At 39.1% G+C, this 21011-nt stretch overlaps 3 protein-coding genes across 3 annotated transcripts; 2 read left to right on the top strand and 1 right to left on the bottom strand.

The window, feature by feature from the left end:
• Nucleotides 1-107: 107 nt before the first annotated feature.
• On the top strand, nt 108-4528 carry LOC149819078 (superoxide dismutase [Fe], chloroplastic-like). The gene is made up of 9 exons (XM_089984488.1): nt 108-280; nt 368-417; nt 1229-1300; nt 1385-1573; nt 3178-3349; nt 3463-3581; nt 3835-3861; nt 3991-4014; nt 4104-4528. Exons 1-9 carry the CDS (start codon nt 223-225, stop codon nt 4317-4319), a joined length of 927 nt encoding a protein of 308 aa, XP_089840614.1. The 5' UTR covers nt 108-222; the 3' UTR covers nt 4320-4528.
• A 1046-nt stretch (nt 4529-5574) lies between these two features.
• On the top strand, nt 5575-10373 carry LOC149819077 (uncharacterized). Its single transcript, XM_089984486.1, has 5 exons — nt 5575-5728; nt 8887-8948; nt 9094-9184; nt 9273-9372; nt 9474-10373. Exons 1-5 carry the CDS (start codon nt 5592-5594, stop codon nt 10116-10118), a joined length of 1035 nt encoding a protein of 344 aa, XP_089840612.1. The 5' UTR covers nt 5575-5591; the 3' UTR covers nt 10119-10373.
• A 589-nt stretch (nt 10374-10962) lies between these two features.
• CDC48C (cell division cycle 48C) lies at nt 10963-19533 on the bottom strand. Its single transcript, XM_089986510.1, has 10 exons — nt 18542-19533; nt 17744-18360; nt 15416-15568; nt 13951-14067; nt 13715-13819; nt 12365-12430; nt 12190-12254; nt 11770-11965; nt 11270-11410; nt 10963-11157 (listed from the first exon to the last, which is right to left on the bottom strand). The coding sequence occupies exons 1-10, from the start codon at nt 19482-19484 to the stop codon at nt 11110-11112; spliced, it is 2451 nt and encodes an 816-aa protein (XP_089842636.1). The 5' UTR covers nt 19485-19533; the 3' UTR covers nt 10963-11109.
• Between the last annotated feature and the right edge of the window lie 1478 nt (nt 19534-21011).

Genomic DNA, 21011 nt, shown 5'->3' with positions numbered 1-21011 from the left:
TTTCCAATGTTTTTCCGATAAATGAAAAAGACAAAGTATTTCATTTTAGAGGTTTAGAAACGTTTTGACACTATTGCAAGTTTGCAACCAGCTCCGGACCAGGACAGACCGCCTGAAAGCAAGGGCACCAAGATCTGAGACTCTGAGGTCTCACTCACCTTTCCTTTTTTTATCAAAGCGATAATAAACGCCGGCAAAGTAAAAAGAATAGGGCACTCCAGAATGGAGCGTGCAGCACCATCAACTCTCTCATCTCAACTACTTCCTCTTTCTTGCTCAGGTGCACTGATTTCCCACATCCCCATTTTCATTTTTTTCTCACTTTCATTTAATGCTCACTACCATGTGTTTGTTTTGGTTGTGATAGGACTGAGAAGGTCCCCATTGGCCCTCCAACTAAAATGGGGAGCACCAAAGGTTTGTTTTTGTTTTTCTTCTTTATGTATCGTTCCTTTTCTGGGAGATGTGTTGGCAGTGCATGTTATTGTCTCATTTTGTAGCATCTTCTTCTCTAACTAGTAAACCCATGTTGCTGTATAGAATTTAATGAAGTATATGGTGTTTATTTCTTGGAAAGTTTGAAATTTTTGATGCGTTCCCCCTTTTCTTTTTTAGTTTTTGTGTTTAAACAATTTGGTTTGCTACTTGAGTGAATGGGTTTCCAAGATTATGCTGTGAGCATTTTGGATGAATAAGATTTACGAGTTGCCCACTATAAATGCTGTTAATATTTTCTACTTTATATACTGTGCACATATTTTATAGGAAGTTTATCCAATTGTGGTTTTTTTCTGTTTTATTGGATGCCTAAGTGCCGAGTGCGATGTGCTGACTACTTGTTTGATATTAGGTGTCAATAAACCATGACTGTCTAATGTAATGGAGAGTATTATAATCCATTCACACACATGCACATGTGCTGTACACAAGTATTTTAGGTAATAGAGATATATCCAGAATTTTAAGATTTACCAGTGATGTATCAGTGACCTGATAATCTAGTGCTTGCATCACTGGAGGACTTGGCAACCAAAACTTAGCTTTTCCTCAAGAAAAAAAAACGAAAGAAACAAAGACAAACATAACTTAGCTTGTGATGTTTGGTACATATGTAATAATGCAAGCAATGTGGCTGGCATTAAGGAGCTATGCAATGCCGTTCTATCCTGTCCTTGCGCTTGTTTTACTTTCTATTTTCTAATTGATTAATTTGGTTTCAATGTTTCAGAGGAATTGTTTAAGGAAGAGATATGCTTCCATTACTGCTCAATTTGAGTTGAAGCCACCTCCTTATCCACTAGTATGCCCTTAAGCTCTGTTATTTTTTGTGTGGAAATTACTACTAGTTCTTTACTGCCATTATGTGTTCCGTCTTGTCTGATAGGATGCCTTGGAGCCTCATATGAGCCGTGAAACATTAGAATTTCATTGGGGAAAGCATCATAGAGCATATGTGGATAACCTAAACAAGCAGATTTTAGAAACTGAGCTGGACGGGATGTCATTAGAAGAAATTGTTGTTGCCACGTACAACAAGGGGGATCCTCTTCCTCCATTCAACAATGCTGCCCAGGTGCATATCCTCAGCCCTCTGTTATCTTTTATACATTTGCTACGTTGAAACCTGACGAATTGGTATAACTGGGTCATTTTGCTTGATTATGCTGATAAAATTTAACAAATTTATGCAAGGTTAATATTTCCTGGAATTTAGTTGGGAGTTTGAGGAATGTATTGCATGAGCAATTCAAGATAGTAATTATCATGATAAGAATATAAGCTCAGTTACTAAGTTGGAATAAAGATCCATCAACTAAATTACTGCTAGTAGAAAAAGTTGTTACATATGAGGAAGGTACATCCTAAATTACTTGGGTGTGCACCCTTCTCCTTGTCCAAATAAGAAAAGAATTGCCTAATCATTCTAACAAATATTAGTCTGCAAGGGGTGTAACATGGTCACCTATTTATGCTTGAAGTGGCAACTCCTTGCTCTGTCTATTGCTGTTCATGTCTTTTAATAAGCCATTGGTGGTTGGACGTCCCATGGCATGCATGAACAGGGTATGAGCATACTGTGGGCTAGTAATGGCAGTTCATTCATGTATCCCTTTTGTTTCGATTGAAATGAAGTAGCAGATGTAATCAGTCTTCAAGAAGTACTTGCAAATATAATGTATGTCTGTAAGTTAGCTGCTGTTAGGAACTTGAGAGATCACCTAAAAATAGAAGCCGTGTCTAAAGTCCTGAACCTGGTGTGCATAAGGTGTTATATTATCCTACTTGATGATAGATTGTCAAGTGCTATGAAGCATTCACTACCAAAGATCCATAAAGAGCATTAACAACCCTTCTTAACGTTAATTGCTGGTTCAATCGACAGCTCTGGCTGGGGCTGGTGACAAATTTGTGTAGTGTATGCAGTAAATTGACAATGTCATGTAGATGGGATAAGGTCTAATGTTGATGATGATATTTAGCAAATTATGGTTAATGATATCGGGTATATTTCTAATAATTGAAGCTTTCTTAGTTAAAATGATTTTAGGATTGTATTTGTATACCTTAATGAACTCTCTATATGAAATTCCTTCTCATTCCTGTGCCTTCTATGAGATCTTGATGAGGAGCCGTATTCAAGTATGTTCTTTAGCTATTTGGGCATAGGTACCAACATGCGACATCCAAATATACTTCCAGGAAGAGCTCACCATTCATGGGATCTTGTGAGTCTGCATCTCTTGGAGTTAGTTTTAGAGGCTATGCTGTAAAACATTTTCATTTTGAATATATTCTCAGGAGATGTTATCTATGGCTGCTCACAATTAATAGTTAATCAATTGCAATACTCTAATAGGTGTCTAAAACTGATAATTTTATAGATATTGGTAATGCACCAATTGATCATCTAAATCCAGGTCATGGACAAGCTAAATCTAATAAGTTCACTCGTAAAAGCAGCTTTTCTTTTATCCAATCAGTTTCTGATGTTACCTCAAAGCTCTCACTCTCATCTGTTCATGATTTATTTGTTGGGTTAGTACCTGTCGTTTGTCTCCATGATTTTTGCCTATTGCAACTCTAGGTTTAGTCTCACCGCAAGTCTCCAGTCAGGTCAAAAGGTATGTAAAACACTGAATGCTTGTTTGCTGCAAAGTCTTTTTGTCCTGTGTGCAGGCATGGAACCATTATTTCTTCTGGGATTCTATGAAGCCCGGAGGAGGAGGGCTGCCAACTGGGAGCCTTCTGGAATTGATTGAAAGAGATTTTGGCTCATACGATACATTCTTACGCGAATTTAAAGCGGCAGCAACCACACAGTTTGGGTCTGGTTGGGCTTGGCTGACTTGTAAGCACCACCTATTGTTGCCATCTTATGTGTATATTAGATTATGGTTGACAGAGTTGTTCCAGATTCACACTGTCAAATCGCTGAACCAAGCTTGTTTTATCTTGTTCCAGACAAAGCAAATAGACTTGAGGTAGGGAATGCAGTGAATCCTCGTCCTAAGGAAGAAGATAACAAGCTAGTGATTGCAAAAAGTCCCAATGCAGTGAACCCTCTCGTCTGGGATTACTCGGTATCATGATCCTATTCTCCATCTTTCCCTTGAAAGAGCTGTATTCCTGGTACTTATTCTGGCTGGTGCAAAAGATGAACCTTTGGCCTCCTCCTTTAGACACAGCAGCTGATACTCTATTGACCATGATCCTGTCATATAATTTCTCATCCACTAATACCTTTTTGTTTTTCCAAATCTTGGACTCTATATTTTTCTTTGTATCAGTATAATTTTTCCTTCTTTTCTGATGCAAGTTTTAAACTTGTTGCAGCCACTGCTGACCATCGACGTCTGGGAGGTAAATAATTCATGTCTTTCATACATTTTTATTTTGTCCCTTTTCTCTGTAGACTAATGCACATTCTGGTTGAGAACTTCCATTGCAATTACTAATAGTTCATGTTTTTGGTTCCTCCTATCGGTTCAGCACGCTTACCACCTCGACTATGAGGTTGGTTCAGTCAACTATGCACAGATCTCATTCAATTTGTTGTCAGTGAACAAACATCAGTACTCACTTGTCGGCATTTGCTAATGCAGAACCGACGTCCAGAATATGTGTCAATATTCATGGAGAAGCTTGTTTCATGGGAGGCAGTAACTGCTAGATTGGAGATTGCAAAAGCCAAGGCAGCAGAACGGGCAAGAGAGGAAGAGGAGAGAAGAAGAAAAGAGGAGGAGGTAGAAGACTTGCAGAGCAGTGAACCAGTGGAAATGTACATGGACAGTGAACCTGAAGGGCCAGACTCAGAATGAGGAAAAGGCCATCTAAGCTTCATTTGGCATGTGATTGTATCCTCAAAGTTCTCAATATTTTTCTTTTGGAGCAGCAATGGACTTAAATTGGCAGTCGGTCCACTTTTTTTTTGGCTTGTAGCATTTTTGTGATTTGTCATCTACAGTTCTTAAATAGAGTCTATGATGCAGTAGCCAGTAAGCAGCAAGTGAATGAAAATCACATAAAATGTGTTATGAAATGATGAGTGGTAGTCTTATGAGCATTATTTGCCCGTTGGGGTTTTTATTTTCTCATTGAAATAGTTTGATCTGAATCATGTCTTTCAGTGAACAAGTAACGACATATATATATATATATATATATATATATATATATAGAGAGAGAGAGAGAGAGAGAGAGGTGCAAACAGATCATACATGAGTTGGATCATTCCATATTGAAATCTGTATCTCAAATGTTAAAGTAGATTCCCATGAGTTTGGATCCAAATCATGCACGGTGATATGTTGAATCTAGTACTAGATCTAAAAAAAAACTCCTTGCATAATAAAAAAACAATAGGAACAGATTTTGATTCAAATCTAAATTAGATACTACATCACTAATCCAGTCCGAATGAACATTCTGAGTTTACTTGAAGGATCCAAATCCAAAGATAATGTTATATTTATATTTGGTATCCCACACCATATCTGATCCGTTTGCAGAGAGAGAGAGGGTTACTCTTTTTTTTGGATAATCAGGTGATAAAGCCAAGATGGCTCTTCTTAACATGTGGCATTCAAGCCTATTATAAAAAAAAGAAAGAGAATTTTTTTCCTTTAACTAGGGCTGTCAATCAGTCAAGTTTGTTTCAGGTGCCCAGCCGAACCCCAACCTGAATTTTCGGGTTGGTGTAAGGGATGCTGACCTAAATATTATTTGGGTCAGCCTGAACCCCATCCGAGTAATATGCTAGTCAGGTTTTGGTTATGATTTTTGGCAAATGTTCGACACCACCCGGCTTGACCTGAGCATTTTATATATATTTTCAGAAAGTAAGTTTTTCTTAAATTATATGCATTCAAAATTTGGATTTTCATTTTCTTGTTCCGACAAAACCCGAATCCCATACTTAGTGATTTTGCGGGGTTTGGGTATACCATGATGGATCGGATACTGGACCCGTTGACAGCCCCCATTTAACCCTATTAGTGGCATCAAACCGAGGAAAGTGGCATCAACCCTATTGTTGGGTGGGGCTTTTCGTCTTATCATCCCAATCGCCGTCCGGCGTGTTATTTACGGCCATGGCTGGCGCATCGCCTGTTTCCGGCAATCAAAGCGTTGTAAATAGTCCGAAACGAAGCCTGGACGCGCCCAAGACCAGCCTCAGGGGTCTCAACAAGCCTAAGTGCTCCAAGTGTGGCAACGTCGCCCGTTCGAGGTGGGCTCTCTCTCTCTCTCTCTCAGCTTTACACCCTCCTGGTCGATTGCTCCTTGCGTATTCCTGCTTATTTCTCGAGAGAAATGGCGTTTTTTCTGCTCGATGTGGAGGAATTTGGGTGTTTCTCTACGTGGGGAATTAAAATTTCTGATTTTTTGTGTTTTCTTGCGTGGGTGGTTCTTCGCCTTCCTGGCCGATTGCTCCTGGCGTACTCCTGCTTATTTCTTGAAAAAAGAGAGCTTTTCTGGTCAATTGTCGAGGAATTTGGGTATTTTCTCTATGTGGGAGTTGTCTTTTCTCCTGGAAATCTCTGTTTTTTTGGGTTTTCATGCGTGGGTGGTCGTAGGTTCTTCGATTTGTTGCATGTGTAGTGGAAATCGAGTTCGTATGTTCAGTGTTCGATTGTTTCTGTTCGTCGTGCAAATTCGTTTTGCTTTGACGATGAGAATCGGGTATTTTTGGTCGATTGTGGAAGCATTTTGGGTGTTTGTCTATGTGGGGAGTTGATTTTCCCTTGGTAGTTGTTGGTTTTAATTGTTCTTCTTGAGGCATCAGCGACGTAGTTTCTTCTTCTTTTAAAGTTAGGTGCCTCTTCTTTCTTGGGGGCTGGTAGTGTTTGTCTGTAACTGTGTTTTCGTCTTTTTTATCTGATAGGCAAAACATGAAAGATCCCGTTAATTGATTTTAGATTGTGAGTGGTGTCTCTAGAATTTAATGGGTGGCGTTCAGAAAAGAGGGAAGTTTCATGAAGTTTTTTTGTTCAAAAGATACTGCTCAGTGGTTGTTACCGGTTAATGTTTGGCAGTAATTGTTTTCAGTCGTGCATTTAACTTATGAAATCGAAAAGATTCTATGGGTTGAAATTGATAAATGTTTTGACTTTATTCATTTTGGTTCGTGTATGTTCTCAGTCAAATAATAGAAGAACATGGGTTCGCGGGTTGAAATTAATCATTATTTTAGGGATTTTGGCTTTTATTTATTTTGATTCATATATGTCTCTGACAAAGAATAGAAACAACGGGTTCATATGGGTTAGTGCTATAGTGTTTGCTTTACTTGAGGATTGATTGGCATGATTTCTGCCTGTTTTATCTTGCGATGAAAATGGTTTTTGTAAAGGGGTACGCTGCCTATGGAAGTGATGACATAATGTGATGAATGAAGGGTGCTGGAGTTGCAAACGAGATCCATAACTTTTTTTTTGCATGTAGATAAATCATCAAGCTTGCATTTTTCAATGAGTTATTCAGATGTTCATGCAATACATTTTTCAGGTGGGATTCTCATTATTTGATAAACAGTACAAAGGTTCTGTACATTTTCCTGATATGGTTCTGCTTAACGCTCTATAGTAAATTAGTAATTAAGTGATCTCCCAGCCATCTGTGTTATGCTTCTTGAATTCTAACTTTGTGGGCCTAAATAATACTCCGTCCTCTTCCCATGGCGCTCCCCAACTCCACTTCCCTTCTTGGCAACCTTTCTTTTATCCTTTCAAATTGTGAAGAAAATATGTCATATGAAATAAGCTTTTGGGAAGTAAGGTCACAACCATGTGAACATTAATATAAATTAAAACCATTCAAACTGGCTGATGCTGTCAAAACTGTTCACCTAAGAGCTCATCTAGTGCTTGGAAACAACAAACTCTGGTCTCTTTGATCATCAGTTCCCCCATGACTTCTCCGAGTACGATAGTAATATGCTACAAAGGATAAAGATCTCCTAGCATGCTTAAATTCAGGTAAAAGTTGTATGAAGAACTGAAAGAGATACATCTAAATAAATGCTTCTGAAATAGTGGCATTGATTCAGACAGATACCAGTAAGAGCCAAAAGATCTGTAATGTAGACATGCCAAACTAACAAACTCAGGAAGTTAGAAACTGTTGTATCTGTTTGCTTGGTTAACCAATTCTGCTTCTTTAGATGTAATACATATGCAATGTTATGTTGTCTATTCATATTTTGTTTGTATGCCCATGCTCCTTGGGCTAGGAAAATTTAGTCAAATTAATTCTTAGCGTGCATGTATATAAAGCGCTACAAAACCAAGATTTTGGTGTTGGCTTTATTCCAAGGGTGGGAACTTTTTTAGCATTAAATGTTCTGTCTGAAGTTGGTGCAATTTTACTATTTGGGCCTCATGATTTTCCTCAACATGATGAAAGTTCAGTGTAGCTAGAAAACTAGATGCATATAACAACAATGAAGCTCACTTCCTTGGTATTTGTAAGTGAGACTGATTGATTGTCATTTTCTTTTAACCTTAAGAAATTGTGATTGGGAAAAAAAGAGAGAAAAAAAAGCAGATGCCAAGAACCTCAAAAGAAAATTTAAGAAGTCTATGTAAGAAACCAGCATCATCTGACTTTTTAGTTAATAACTAGTTAGGGAAAGTGCAGCGATAAGATGGAAAAGAGAGCCTGGCACTGCATCTTAAGAACATGGACTGTGGATGACTAAAAGCTGAAAATTCTGTCGATGATACTTCCACAAGCTTTGTGATATGATACTATATGAAACACATGTCATGTGCATATGTAACAAGCCATAAGGTTTGGAAAAACTTCAAAACAGCAGAGATGAAGTTGGTTTATTCCTCACTTCCTCTTCTTCTATTACATGCCAAGCCCAGTATTCACAAGGAAAGCAAAGACTGCTTGATGGCCTAGAAGAAATTGTCTCACCAGACTATAACCATCTGTGAACAGGTCACCTTTGGTTTGGAAACAAACTGGTAGTCTGGTACTGATATTTTGGTGCCTCTTTCTTTTTCTCTCTTCTTTAAATAATAATTCTGTTTTGTTTGGCGATCATTGTCATTATTGGTTTAGTACAGAATGTTACAATGAAAAGTTATGTTCTTTTAGAGCATATGCTGTAACAACTATTTTCATATCCTATTTCCTGTCAGCCCAAAATAATCTGTGAAGATCTTTGGGTACCTCGTTAATGGACATCTCTAACCATCATATCCCGCATATTCTAGTCTCTAGACCTGTACAACTGTTTTTAAACATTTACATGCAGCTAAAACATCATTTTGAGCATCCTCAGTTAGTCAATTAACTGGTGTTCATATTTGTGCTTCATTATGTCATGAGAAGGTTTTTGTGTTGGAGCTGTTTGATGCAACAGTTATAATTGTGCAGGTGCCCGTACCAATGTTGTAAGAGTTGCTGTTCTAAGGCTCAAAATCCATGCACTATTCATGGTATGTACGTTATTAAAATTGAAATAACTTTGTTCTGATGTTTCTTGGTTAGTTATGCATTAAATCACACAACTGTGATGTATATTCTAGAGTTTATTCTTCACGTATTGCACTTTCACTCATCTTTTTGTTAATTATTCTGCAGTTCTTAGGCCTAATGCCAATTTTTCGGACAAACTTCCTGCGTCTAGCTCTCCTTTGTTTGATCAGAGCCTTACTGATGTGCCTTCATTATCGTAAGATTCCTCACTCGCTTTGGAGAAGCATATACAGGACTACCTACTAATTATATGACAAAAGTATTAAAAAAAATCCCTTTTCCAGGTCCAGCAGGCTCATGTCACTCCGGCAGCTATCTAATAATTTTTCTCAATTCAATGGAGCACATGTTCCCTTGCGAGCAAGAAAACCATTGTCTAGAAAGGTGCATATCAAGATGTTGTTTCATGCTCATCTTTATGGACCAGACTGATGTGTGGGACTTCCTGACCTTGTTTCATCTTTTCCATTGCTTTCTGAGTTCAGGAAGCGGCAGCCATTAATGCCTGGAGGTTCACCAAGTTAAGGGAACATAACGAACAGAACATTGAGGCAGAGAATGAAGCGTTTGATCGGTATATGCAGAATGTTTCATTATTGGAGGAAGCTTTTGGTGTCAATTCTTCCTTGGAAGTATTTACTCCTGATGCTGAGCCCATGGTTGAGTCTGGTTCTCCAGACAGCACTGTTCAGAACAGAGTGATCTCAGGATTAAAAGCAAGGCTGAGATCCAAACCTGAAAGAGCAGACAGACATAGAGGAAGAGTTCAAGAACTAGTTGATACTGGATTGGAGAACCTGAAGAAACGAGAAAGGGATGGGAGGGACCTTAATTGCGTCAATCCAGGTGCTACAGGTGGCTTGAAAGAGCTTGAAAGACTAAACTACGGACTCAGAGGCCAGAATGAAAGGCTTTCAGCGGTCAACGAACTTCTTGAAAAAATGGCAAAGATTCGAAGCAAGGAGGATCTGAAGATTTGTATGGAGATGAAGTTGGAATTGTTTCCCCCGAAGGAGACCAATCCAGTGGTTGCTGCGTATGGCGGGCAGAAGATGGTTTTTAGCCATGAAGTTAGTGAAGATGTACTGAAAAAGGTAGATGAAGAATTTCAAGAAATTGCAGAGCTATAAAATGCATCCTGGGTTCCATTATTTATGGTTCTGAGCATCTCCGCAGGCTCACTGTACCACTTGAAATGAATGCACTGGAATTGTTTGCAAGCATCCCAACTAGGGAGTGAGATTTGCTGGTAGAGGTGAGGAGATGCAGATTCAGATTCAGCCTGCTTTTGTATGATTTTAACTAATGATAATGTATCATTTACTTATTTTTTGTTGCATCTTTTGGCAAGATTTACTATTAAAGTTGCAATTTGGTGCTGCCAATCTCTCTCTCTCTCTCTCTCTCTCCAGTCTTCCCCACCAGGCACTCCGGCATCGTGGCAAAAATCTGACCTTTTCAAGGTATTTGAACGCCAGTTTTTAAGTGATAAGAGTCAGGACAATTCAATTTATTATAATTCTATCCCGTTATATTGCACAAGTTGCCCGCGAGGGCTATCCCCCAGCTTGCATATCATGGTATATTTGAATCATTGACAAAGAGTTATCAGCACATGATTGCACCAAAATTTGTCGCCCACAGTTTTTCCAGCTCTGAAAAATGAGATAGATCCTAGAACTTTGGGCAAAATATAGGCAACTGAATTCAAATTTAAAATTTCTTAAATTTTATCGCATATTTGATAATTTACTGTAATCAGAAGTAACTGATGTACCACCTTAGTTAATAGTTTAACATAACAGGACATGAGATGCCCTTTTTTAACCATCGTTCCATCGTTTTTAACTTTTGCCACCACAAACTAAGGGTGATGGTATCGAACTAATAAACCAAGTTTAATATACTATAATTACCAGGCATTGTTTTTTAAATTTTCAATAAATAAAATAGCCAAGCACATACCAGAACATATGGGAGCAAAAAAATCCCTATTTTCATTTTCATGTCGATTTCCAAAATTGTTGCACCAATAAATACAATGCATCACAGAGGCTGCTAGCACACCTTATGCACACTAAAGCATACAAGAATGACAACCAAGACCAAATCTACACGCTGTCAACCTTTTCCAAACTGCTGTGATATTTCGTTGTAATATCTCCTTTGCTGCTCAAGGATGAAAAACAAACAAACATAAAATTCAGTAAACAGGTAGATAAAAACCTATAATCAAGAGTCAGAAAACCTTGAGCATGCTGATAGCCGTTTTAAGTTTTACCTTTTCATTGACCGATGGAGAAACCTTCTTCAAGGCCACCTCAAAGTGTGACTTATTGATAAGCCATTGGTATCCTTCTGGTTTCATACTATTTTCAGTATTTTGTTTTTCTTCAAATGCAGCCATAGCAGCTTCATCCACCTATAAGCATTAGGTAGAAGCACGTTAGAAGTGTCGTTACTGGGCGCTATAGTGAATATTGTATGAGAAAAAGGGTCTTATTCCTCCCCCCAAAAGTTGGAGAATATTGTATTCATCTTGGGATCAATAAATACCAACATGGATTTTTAGCTAGCAGATAAAGACGTTAACTTCATTGGATTTGTCCAAAGCAGGGCAACATGCAAGAATATGATTCATGCTAACAGGATGATCATGCCATCACAACAAGATGTATAGCCCACTAGCATGCAGGCCCTGGCCGATGTCTGGCTAGAACCCTGTACCAGGCAACCATACAGAAGTGATGTATAAAGGCAGGAGGGAGTACATAATCATACCCACTTCGCGAGATCGGCTCCACTGAAATTTTCACTATCTTGGATTAGGTCATCAAAGTTTACATCTGGAGATATAGGCTTCTTCTGAGACAGAGTCTTCAAGATGGATCTGCGCTCATCAGCACTAGGTAAAGGGACAAACATGAGCTTTCCTAGCCTCCCCGGTCTCAGAAGAGCTCTGTCAATTGCATCAGGCCTGCAAAAATGCGGCACATGTGATATCTCAGTCAACTGAAAAGAGCACAAACCTATTTCCTAACACAAGTCTTGGTTCATCTCAGGCTAGGTGATGTCCCATATGAAATCAGGAAGACTAGCAAGAAATCTACACAAATATGGGTCAGGTGAGTATAGATGCAACTTGCAACCTGAGACGTGTCTTGTTTAAACAGAAGTGAAATATTGATCAGCAATAATTACCGGTTAGTAGCACCAATAACGTAAACACCCTTCCGCTGGTCGGCACCATCAAGCTCTATAAGCAGCTGCAACAAAAGCAAGAAACACAAACTGCTTCATTCAGTGTAATCCAGAAATTGAATGAAACTCCCTAAATAATCCAGAGTAAACCAACATAATTTAAGCAAACCATCACCTGGTTTATGAGCCGTTCAACAACCCATCCACCATCTTTTCCCCTTTTTGTTGTCAAAGCATCCACCTGAAAAATGTAGAAAATAAGGGGGAAAAAAGTGAAGAGAAAGACATCAAGATCATTGCAACTACGGTATGAAAATATTCATTACCGTGCATCAAACCTTAGTTGTCAAAAGTTGTGCCTAGGCTGGCTAGGCGTAGGGCCACCGCCTAGGCTTATGGGTCTAGGCGGTAGGGCCTGTTTTTTTACATAGGCTACCTAGGCTGTCCATGATTAAGCCGAAAAGATATAGTTGTCATGTTTTTTAATTTTTTTTGTCTCTTTTCTTTCTTTTTTCTTTTTCTTCTTCCTCCAGCCCCAAAAGCTTTTTTTTTATTCTCTCATTTTCTTCTTTTGTTTTTTTTTTTACCTTATTTTTTTTCTTCTTCCTCCTTTCACCCCTCCGCTTAGTTGTCAAAGGCGGAGCCTAGGCGCCGCCTGGGCGGCCTAGCTGAGGTAGTCTCTCGGTCTAATGAGCAGTTGCACACACATATATATGTTTTCTGTGTCGTTGTATATAATTATATACAATTATATATATACATATCTGTGTACTTAATTCATATATAATCTATATAAGCGTATGAGTTATCTATTCGACTGTTTTTATGTAATATAATTGCTTCTCAGTGTTCGACAACATATTATTTGTCTATTGCTTATTGTTGATTGATTTTATGTTGTTTACATATTTTGTATATATGCTTTTCATTAATTTTAGTAGTTTGTTTACATATTTTGTATTTTTTTTTAAAAAAAAATTATTTGGGGTACCGCCTAGTCCACCTAGCCCCGCCTAAGCCTCGCCTAGTCTTTTTAGGGGCTCACCGCGTAGGCTCCGCCTAGCGCCTTTGACAACTAAGCATCAAACTGCAAAATGTTGAATGAAAGAAATTAGCTCAATGGAGGTAAATGCTCTTGCTGGTGTGCAAGTTTGTAGAAAAATAATGACCATCTCTGTCAATGAAGAAATATTGAGCATTTCAAATACTTTTATTGCCATAATCAGAGTTATTTCATAAAACTTCAGGCAGGCAATATAAAAAGTTTGTGAAGAACTGAAAAAGAAGCCAAAAAACAAAAACAAAATCCTTCAGATGTCTTATTTACAGGGTTCAAAACCAAGAATTCGATTGATAATTCAGGCACAACCTTGAATGTGGGTCTAAAAACAAGATAAATCAGTCGCATTCAATTACACATCTACCATAGCTTGCAACTATTTAGATACCTAACACAATTATCACAGTTTGAATCCAAAGTTAGGACTATAGGTGTTAAGTAATTTTGACGGTTAACAGCTGGTACCTCATCAAAGAAAAGTATGCATGGTGCACAAGTACGAGCACGCCTGAAAATTGTCCGAATCGCCAACTCACTTTCTCCCACATATTTGCTCAGAACTTCAGGGCCCTATATATTAGCAGTAAATGCATCAAAATATTAAAGAAGCAACAAATTCATTGAGCCAAGAAATAGGAGATGGATGTATCATTTAATCCAAGAAATGATATCCCTGAGCAAAAAAAGAAAAAAAGAGAGACCCTTATGTGTATAAAATTGGCTCTAGCTTCATTTGCTACAGCCATAGCAATCAGTGACTTTCCACAGCCCGGTGGTCCATAAAGCAAAAATCCAGACTCCAGAACCATGCCAAATTCCTGCAAAAAAAATCATGCACAAAAGTCACTTTCACAAGTAGGGCTGGTAAACAAACCGAGCACCTCGTGACAAGGCTCGGTTCAGCTAGCCACAAACACATTCGTGATCGGTTCGTATAATTGGCGAGCTGAGCCATGAACAGCTCGTTTAGCTTAAACGAGTCAAGCCCAAACATAGGGTGTTCGGCTCGGCTTGGCTAGGGAGAGCTTGTTTTAATAATTTTTTTTAATATATACTATATATTTGAACTGCAATATATAAAAAAAAGAATGCATAAAATAAATATGAAAAGAAGGATGCATGGAAAATATATACATAAAATATGAACTATTAAGTGTAAAATATGAAAAAAATATATTTTAAGTGTATATATATATATATATTCCATATGAAATAACATGAAATGTTTTTACCAGAGTTACCAGTCGAGGAAGCGGGAGCGGGAAGCGATACGGGAAGCGGGAGCGGGAAGCGAGGCACTTTAAAAAATTTAGGAAGCCGGGAAGCGTGGGACCACTTAGAAGAAAATTCCAAACCGTCTCGAAAGCGACCTAGGAAGCGAACCGGAAGCGAAAAAAAATGAAAAAATGGGGAAGCGAGGGAGAAACATGGGAGAAGCGTGGGGGAAGCACGTTTCCCATAAAAGGGAAATGCGCTTACCAAAAAAGGGGGACGCTTCCCCTCACGCTTCGGAAGCGTGACGTTTCGCGCTTCGGGGAAGCGCGCTTCCCCTTTTACCTAGGCGCTTCCGGTAACTCTAGTTTTTACACAAGCCAGCTCATGCATGAGCTCAAACTCGGCTCGGTTAAACATGAACACGAGCTGAGCCACGAGCTCAACCTACTGCTAAATGGGTCGAGCCCGAACATGGCCTGTTTGGTTCATTCACAAGTATTTCATTTCTCAAGCATGAAACGACAGTGCAGGACAGCCTAAGAATGAGTGACAGATGCAAAAGGAAAAAGAATAAAGAACACCACATGCCTATTGACATTGATCACAAAAGACCAACAGATTGTTAGACTTAAATAAACTGTCTTTGGTTCAAATGAAGACAGAGTTCTGGAAGGGTTCTATATAATTATTTACTCATTCAAATAAGTAAAAATAATCTGTCATGATCAATTGAATTATCAAGTTCTTAAAAGCATTACAAGCCAACATACACTATCGGGTGTTATATCATATAAGCTAAAAAGCTTTATTCAGAAGAGCAAGAAACCCTTGCTCAACTAAAAGGATATAGATGCCGAAGAGAATTAGATTAAGATACTTGAAGCAATGTCAGCTCCTTATTAACACATTGGAATTAATGTGCCCATTCTCCAGGGAATAAACAGGAATTACCACATAATCTTCAGGATGTTTAATACGTCCCACTAGGTAAAGTTCAAACTCCTTCCTCAATGAGTACATACCACCAACATCATCCCATGTTTTGTCAGGTATGGTGGAAAATCCCTCTCTTTTAGATGAAGGTTGAACCACTGCAGCTGCTTCCTGGAAACATGCAGAACGCAATTTATGGAACAAAGTGCACAAAAAAAGGCTCCACCAAATTAGATAAAGCCATTGATGGTTGCAGCAATAAAATAATACAAAAATGCAAATAAAACCCTTGATGGATAAGCTCCTTTCGATACACATGAATTTCCCAAAGCTTTCTAAACTTCATAACTCATAAAAAAAAAATTAAATGAAGAGCACACACCCGAAAAGAAAACAAAATATCATTCCTCCCTTTTCTCTGGTTGAGATTGAGATCCAGCAAACTATCTTCCAATCTAATGCTCCAGAAGCATAGAAAACGTTATTCAAGGGAAAAAAGATGATTTTTTTTTCAGTCTGATTGTTGAAAACAAGCCAAGACAGCATCTTTTGAGCCCCACTAACGGACCAATGGACTCATGTGATTTTCATAACTAGAGGTCCTTATCTAGTCAGGGACCAATTGGCCTCACTTCAACTGATCAACCTTAATGGACCGAGCATATGATACCTTGAGCTCAGCTAGAGGTCCTTGGCTAGTCAAGGGACAATGTCAACTAAGCCTATGCCACTTGGCACCACTTCCACTAGATTCACTGCTATAAATCAACACACTCAACATCTGAAGGAGAAATTCATGTTAATTGAGGATGATTGCTTTCATGTTCTCCATAGTTTAGTAGCTGAAATCTTGCATTCATGGTGACAATCCCCTTATGGACACAAGAATACTGCATGAAAGTGCTCATAGACCCAGACTTATAGCAAGTCAAGTCTAAATGAAGTCCACCTACCCTTGAATGGTCACAGAATTGACATGAATCAGCTTTGACATTGGAATGAAAAAAGGTACATTATGGTTGATATCTAACAATATCCTAGGTTAGTCTTATGCACATGCATGACTGATCCAGGTCTGACTCAATTTCTCAATCCGGCTAGGTTAGTTTAAATATAAGCGGACATAACATTTAAAATATTTGCTTTATGTACATGTAATTGTTTGGAAATTGGTATACTCATACTCAGTAGCTTGACCGAACCAAATATGTGCACTTTCAGAATATCCCTGTCACATGGCCCCTTCTTCCAGTTAGAATAGCCATATTAATTCCTCGGTTTCCTTCCCTTAGAAGTTAGAACTGTACTTTGAGAATATCCTACCTCATTCAACTCAGTAGACACTAGACAGCTCTTTCCTTTTGGCATTGCATCTTTGTCTACAATATGTAACTGAATAAGACTTAAAAAATCTATCCAATTTTCTTCTCAAGTTAGCCAAATAAAACAACTTGAAGATATAAAATAAGTTCAGACTAACTTGGATCAATAATAAGCCTTTATCTCTTCTCTCACTCTCAGAAGGAACACCCTCCTATTGAGAAAAAATATATTGCTTTATAGCTAATTGAAAAATGCAGGTGGATTTAAGGTCGTACAGTTGTAATCTTGGAACAGATTGCCACATTGAGATTTCCAGGCAGTCATGGAGGAAGAACACATTTAAATAGCTACTGAGGTTAATATTACATGTAATCTTTTGATCCTTGAGGTTCCACCTCATTTAAAAGACAAGAAAAAGGTCACTTGAATCTGACACTGTTGGAAAAACTCGAAACTAGCCAATGGGAGAGTTTCGAGAGATAATGCCAACACAAAGAGATAAGAGAGAATGGAGTGAAACATAGTGCACCACTTTAGCATGATTTGCAAAAAAGAATCATAGAATAGACGTTTTGCTTTTGAGTGATGGTTTGCAAACTGCTACCTATAACCTCTATTCCTGGAACAAGCATTTCAGAAAAATTGAGAATGCATAACTGTGGCATCACAACCCCCACACACACATGAATGAAAGCACCAAACTTAGCATCCCAGGCCTCTGGGCGTATTGTCACCCACAACGTTTGATTTCTTAGTGCCCAAGCAACTACTAAACAAAGGCATTAGGTCTTATTTGTCTCTAGAAGGAGGATATCAAGCTCAAAAAATGATCTATTCACACAGTTTAGGTGGATTTAGAATTTAAATGCAACATGACTAAAATAGGGTCTAGGAGCAAACTCCCATGAATAATCTAGATAAATTACAAAGCAGTGAATAAATTAGTTAGAAAAAAATACATTAGAAGGCATAAATAAAAAGCCAAGTGCTGAAAGGCGTCACAATTGGATTAATCAAAATTACCTCAAAATCAGCCATGGTAATACTGAGTCTTTCCATCTCTTCAGGTACCCAAGGGTACCTCCACCAATCTTCTTCATTCTCCTTGCCTTTTAGTTCAATGGAGAGGTCCTGTTTCCTTTTATCTAGTATCCTCTTCATTGCAAGATTTCCAGCCTTATTTGCCAAGGCAGCCAAATCAGCAGCCACAAAACCAGGTGTTAGCTTGGCAATTTTCTTCAGATCAAATAAACCTTCCAGCCTAAGGTTATGCGTAAGTACAGAAAGGATCTCGACTCGTGCATTTTCATCCGGGACACCCATAGCAATTTCGCGATCAAACCGACCTGGTCTCCTGAGTGCGGGATCTACTGCATCAGGTCTATTTGTAGCCCCAATTACAAGAACATACCCAGGTTTTTTACAAGAAGTTTCTGAATCAGAATCTTGGTCGACAGAGTTAACAGTTTGGTGCGATTCATCCATACACGTTAGCAGTTGAGTCACAATCCTCCGCTCCATTTCCCTCTGTAAATTGTCCCTCTTTGAAGCAATTGCATCAATCTCATCAATGAAGACAATCGAAGGTGCAGTTCTATATGCCTTGGAGAAAAGTTTGCGGATATTCTCCTCAGAGACGCCTGGATTTTTTCATGATTGTTAAGCGTTGAAGCAAGTAGTCCATTGGTTTCAAGGTTCCAAATAACTAAGATCATAATGAAAATTCGGCAACAGTCTACCTCTTGCACCAAAACATAAAATGCAAGTAAAACTAAACCATCATTTACATTTTCACCGATGAAACAAGGAGAACCCGAATACCTGAGATTCCAGAAACGACCTCTGTCGCCGACATTTTGTAAAATGGCAGCCCGGTTTCGTTGGCGATGGCATGCGCCAGCTTCGTCTTCCCGCATCCGGGCGGCCCGTGCAATAGGATCCCCTTCAATGGCCGCACACCCAGATGTTCAGGCAGTTGCGGATGGAAAAGTGGGATGATCACCTCCATCATCAATTCGTCCAAGATGCCCTTAATCCCACCAAGATCCTTGAAATTGGGGCTCCCCTTCTTCTCCCTCCCGCCCACGCCCTTGCCCTCCACCACCACCAGATTCGACACGTTCGACTCCGCCCCGCACGCCGCAGCCGCTCCCGCCCCCAATTCCCCAAGTCTACCCGTCTTCTCCAACTTTAGCGTCTCCGCCTTGGCATCCACCACCACCTCCAGGTTCTTCTCCAACTGGACCGCCTCCTCCTTCGGCGCAGAATCCCCTTTCAATTTCCCGTAACTGGAGCGCATCATCGACTTCATGAGGTCGAAAGACGGCGACGAATCCGACTCCTCCGAGCTCGAACTGCCCCCTTCTTCTCCGTCACCACCGTCTTCGTCCACCGCCTTCTTCCGCTTCCTCAGGTGCTCTCTCTCCCTGAGAGCCAGCTTGGCCTCGGCGAAGTCGATTCTCGCCTTCTTCTTATTGCTCCTCTTACAAGACGCCCCCGGGGTGAAGGAACAACCCTCCTCGAAGTCTCCTTCACCGGATTGGGGATCGGCGGAGGAGTGGAGCCGGCGGAGGGCGGGGAGAACGTAGCGGCGGAAGGGCTCGAGCTTCTGACGCTTGTACTCGGGGTAGCTCGAGCGGAGGTGGTCGACGACGTCGTCGTCGTTGGAGATGTCGTGGTTGTACGAGTACTGCTGAAGCCTCGCCACCAGCAGCCGTTGGAAGCTCGACGGCGACCACCCGCCCTCAATCATCCTCTTCCCCATGTCCTCCCAGTCAAACGCAGAGAGAGAGAGAGAGAGATCTACCACACCCTTTACTGGTTTTCAGAAACCCCAGAGTTCTTTTTGGTGTGCAAAGGATGGAGACTAAACCCTACATGTCCAGTAAATTTCGATAGCTTAACCACAATAAAGTTTCTGAAAACAAGTCCTCACAAGATTAACCTTTGATTCTCAAGGGTCTTTTGCTATTTTTACACCTGGCTGCATAATTTAACAGAACTTGATTTCTAAGTTTTCACTCTAAAGAAATATCCATTTTCGGTTTGGGTTCGAATCTTGTTGGATCAGATTAGCTCAGACCTGTACAAGATCCCATATGCACCCTCATTTTTAGGTTTGATAATCAAATTCAGTAACTATTTCCCTAGATCCAGATACATCTGAGGGTTATACCCAAACCCAGTATGCACTTGAACCCGTTTCATGCCCGAAACTGTTTTGTTTTCGAACCGACCTGAACTCGTTTATACACAGAACTATGCCCGATCCAAACTCGAGCCTGTTAAAACCCAGCCCACCGGTAGAACTGTTTCACACCTATTTACCTAAGCAATATTAATATTAACCAATGGGTTTTACATTTCCAATAAGTTTTATATTTTAAATGGGTTTCCTATTTGATAAGTAATTTTTTTAACTAAAAAAAACAGCAAAAGGCTATCCATCAAACCAGGGATCAACTGAACGATCGACCTTATTTTATAATGAATATGCATTAATCAAAACTTTAATTGGTATTTTTACAAACACTCTATATTTCCCTAATGCCATGGAAATTGTCAGGTTGAAGTAGATCACAATTTTAAGGAATAATATACAAGAACTCATTGATTTTGATTCATTTTAAATATGATACAATATTTATGTTTTTTTACTTTAACGTGATAAGATTGATTGATTTTAAAATAATAGTTTTGTACATCTAGATTTTGGCATACTTTAAATAGTTTTAAGCACTTATAGTAAAAGTTGTTAGCATATAATCCTCTTTACATATTTAAAATAAATTTTGAGTAAGGATAATTAGATCTACAATATCAATCACGCTTAGACCTAAATTGAAACCCAAATCTGTTAAGATTCCACAAGGTCATATCCAAACCCATTTAACCCACATGAGTCGTGTAGGTAAAAACCCTCCTTTTAGAGGGGTTTTGAGAGCCGCTCATTTTCAAGATGAACAACATCCAAGGGGCCTTGGGCAGTTTTCTATCCAAGTTCCTTAGACCTGATCCTCTCTCCCTTATTATTCCAGTGCTAGAAACTGATCCAAACTCTACCTAAGCATTGGCTTGACAAGGCTGCACAACTTGGCAAAGGGTTATATATATATATATATATATATATATATATATATATATATATATATATATATATATATATATATATATATATATATATATATATATATATATATATATATATTTACACGAAGAAACCACTCCCAAGACCTAGCCGTGCTGACTCCGCCTGACGTACTTACAATCGCTGTCCTGACAGTGTAAAACT

The sequence above is a fragment of the Nuphar pumila genome, chromosome 13 (assembly GCF_984573655.1).
Source record: "Nuphar pumila chromosome 13, dmNupPumi1.hap1.1, whole genome shotgun sequence".
NCBI classification, from domain to species: domain Eukaryota; kingdom Viridiplantae; phylum Streptophyta; class Magnoliopsida; order Nymphaeales; family Nymphaeaceae; genus Nuphar; species Nuphar pumila.
The sequence above is the reverse complement of the archived record's forward strand: the minus strand, read 5'-3'. Positions and strand labels throughout refer to the sequence as shown.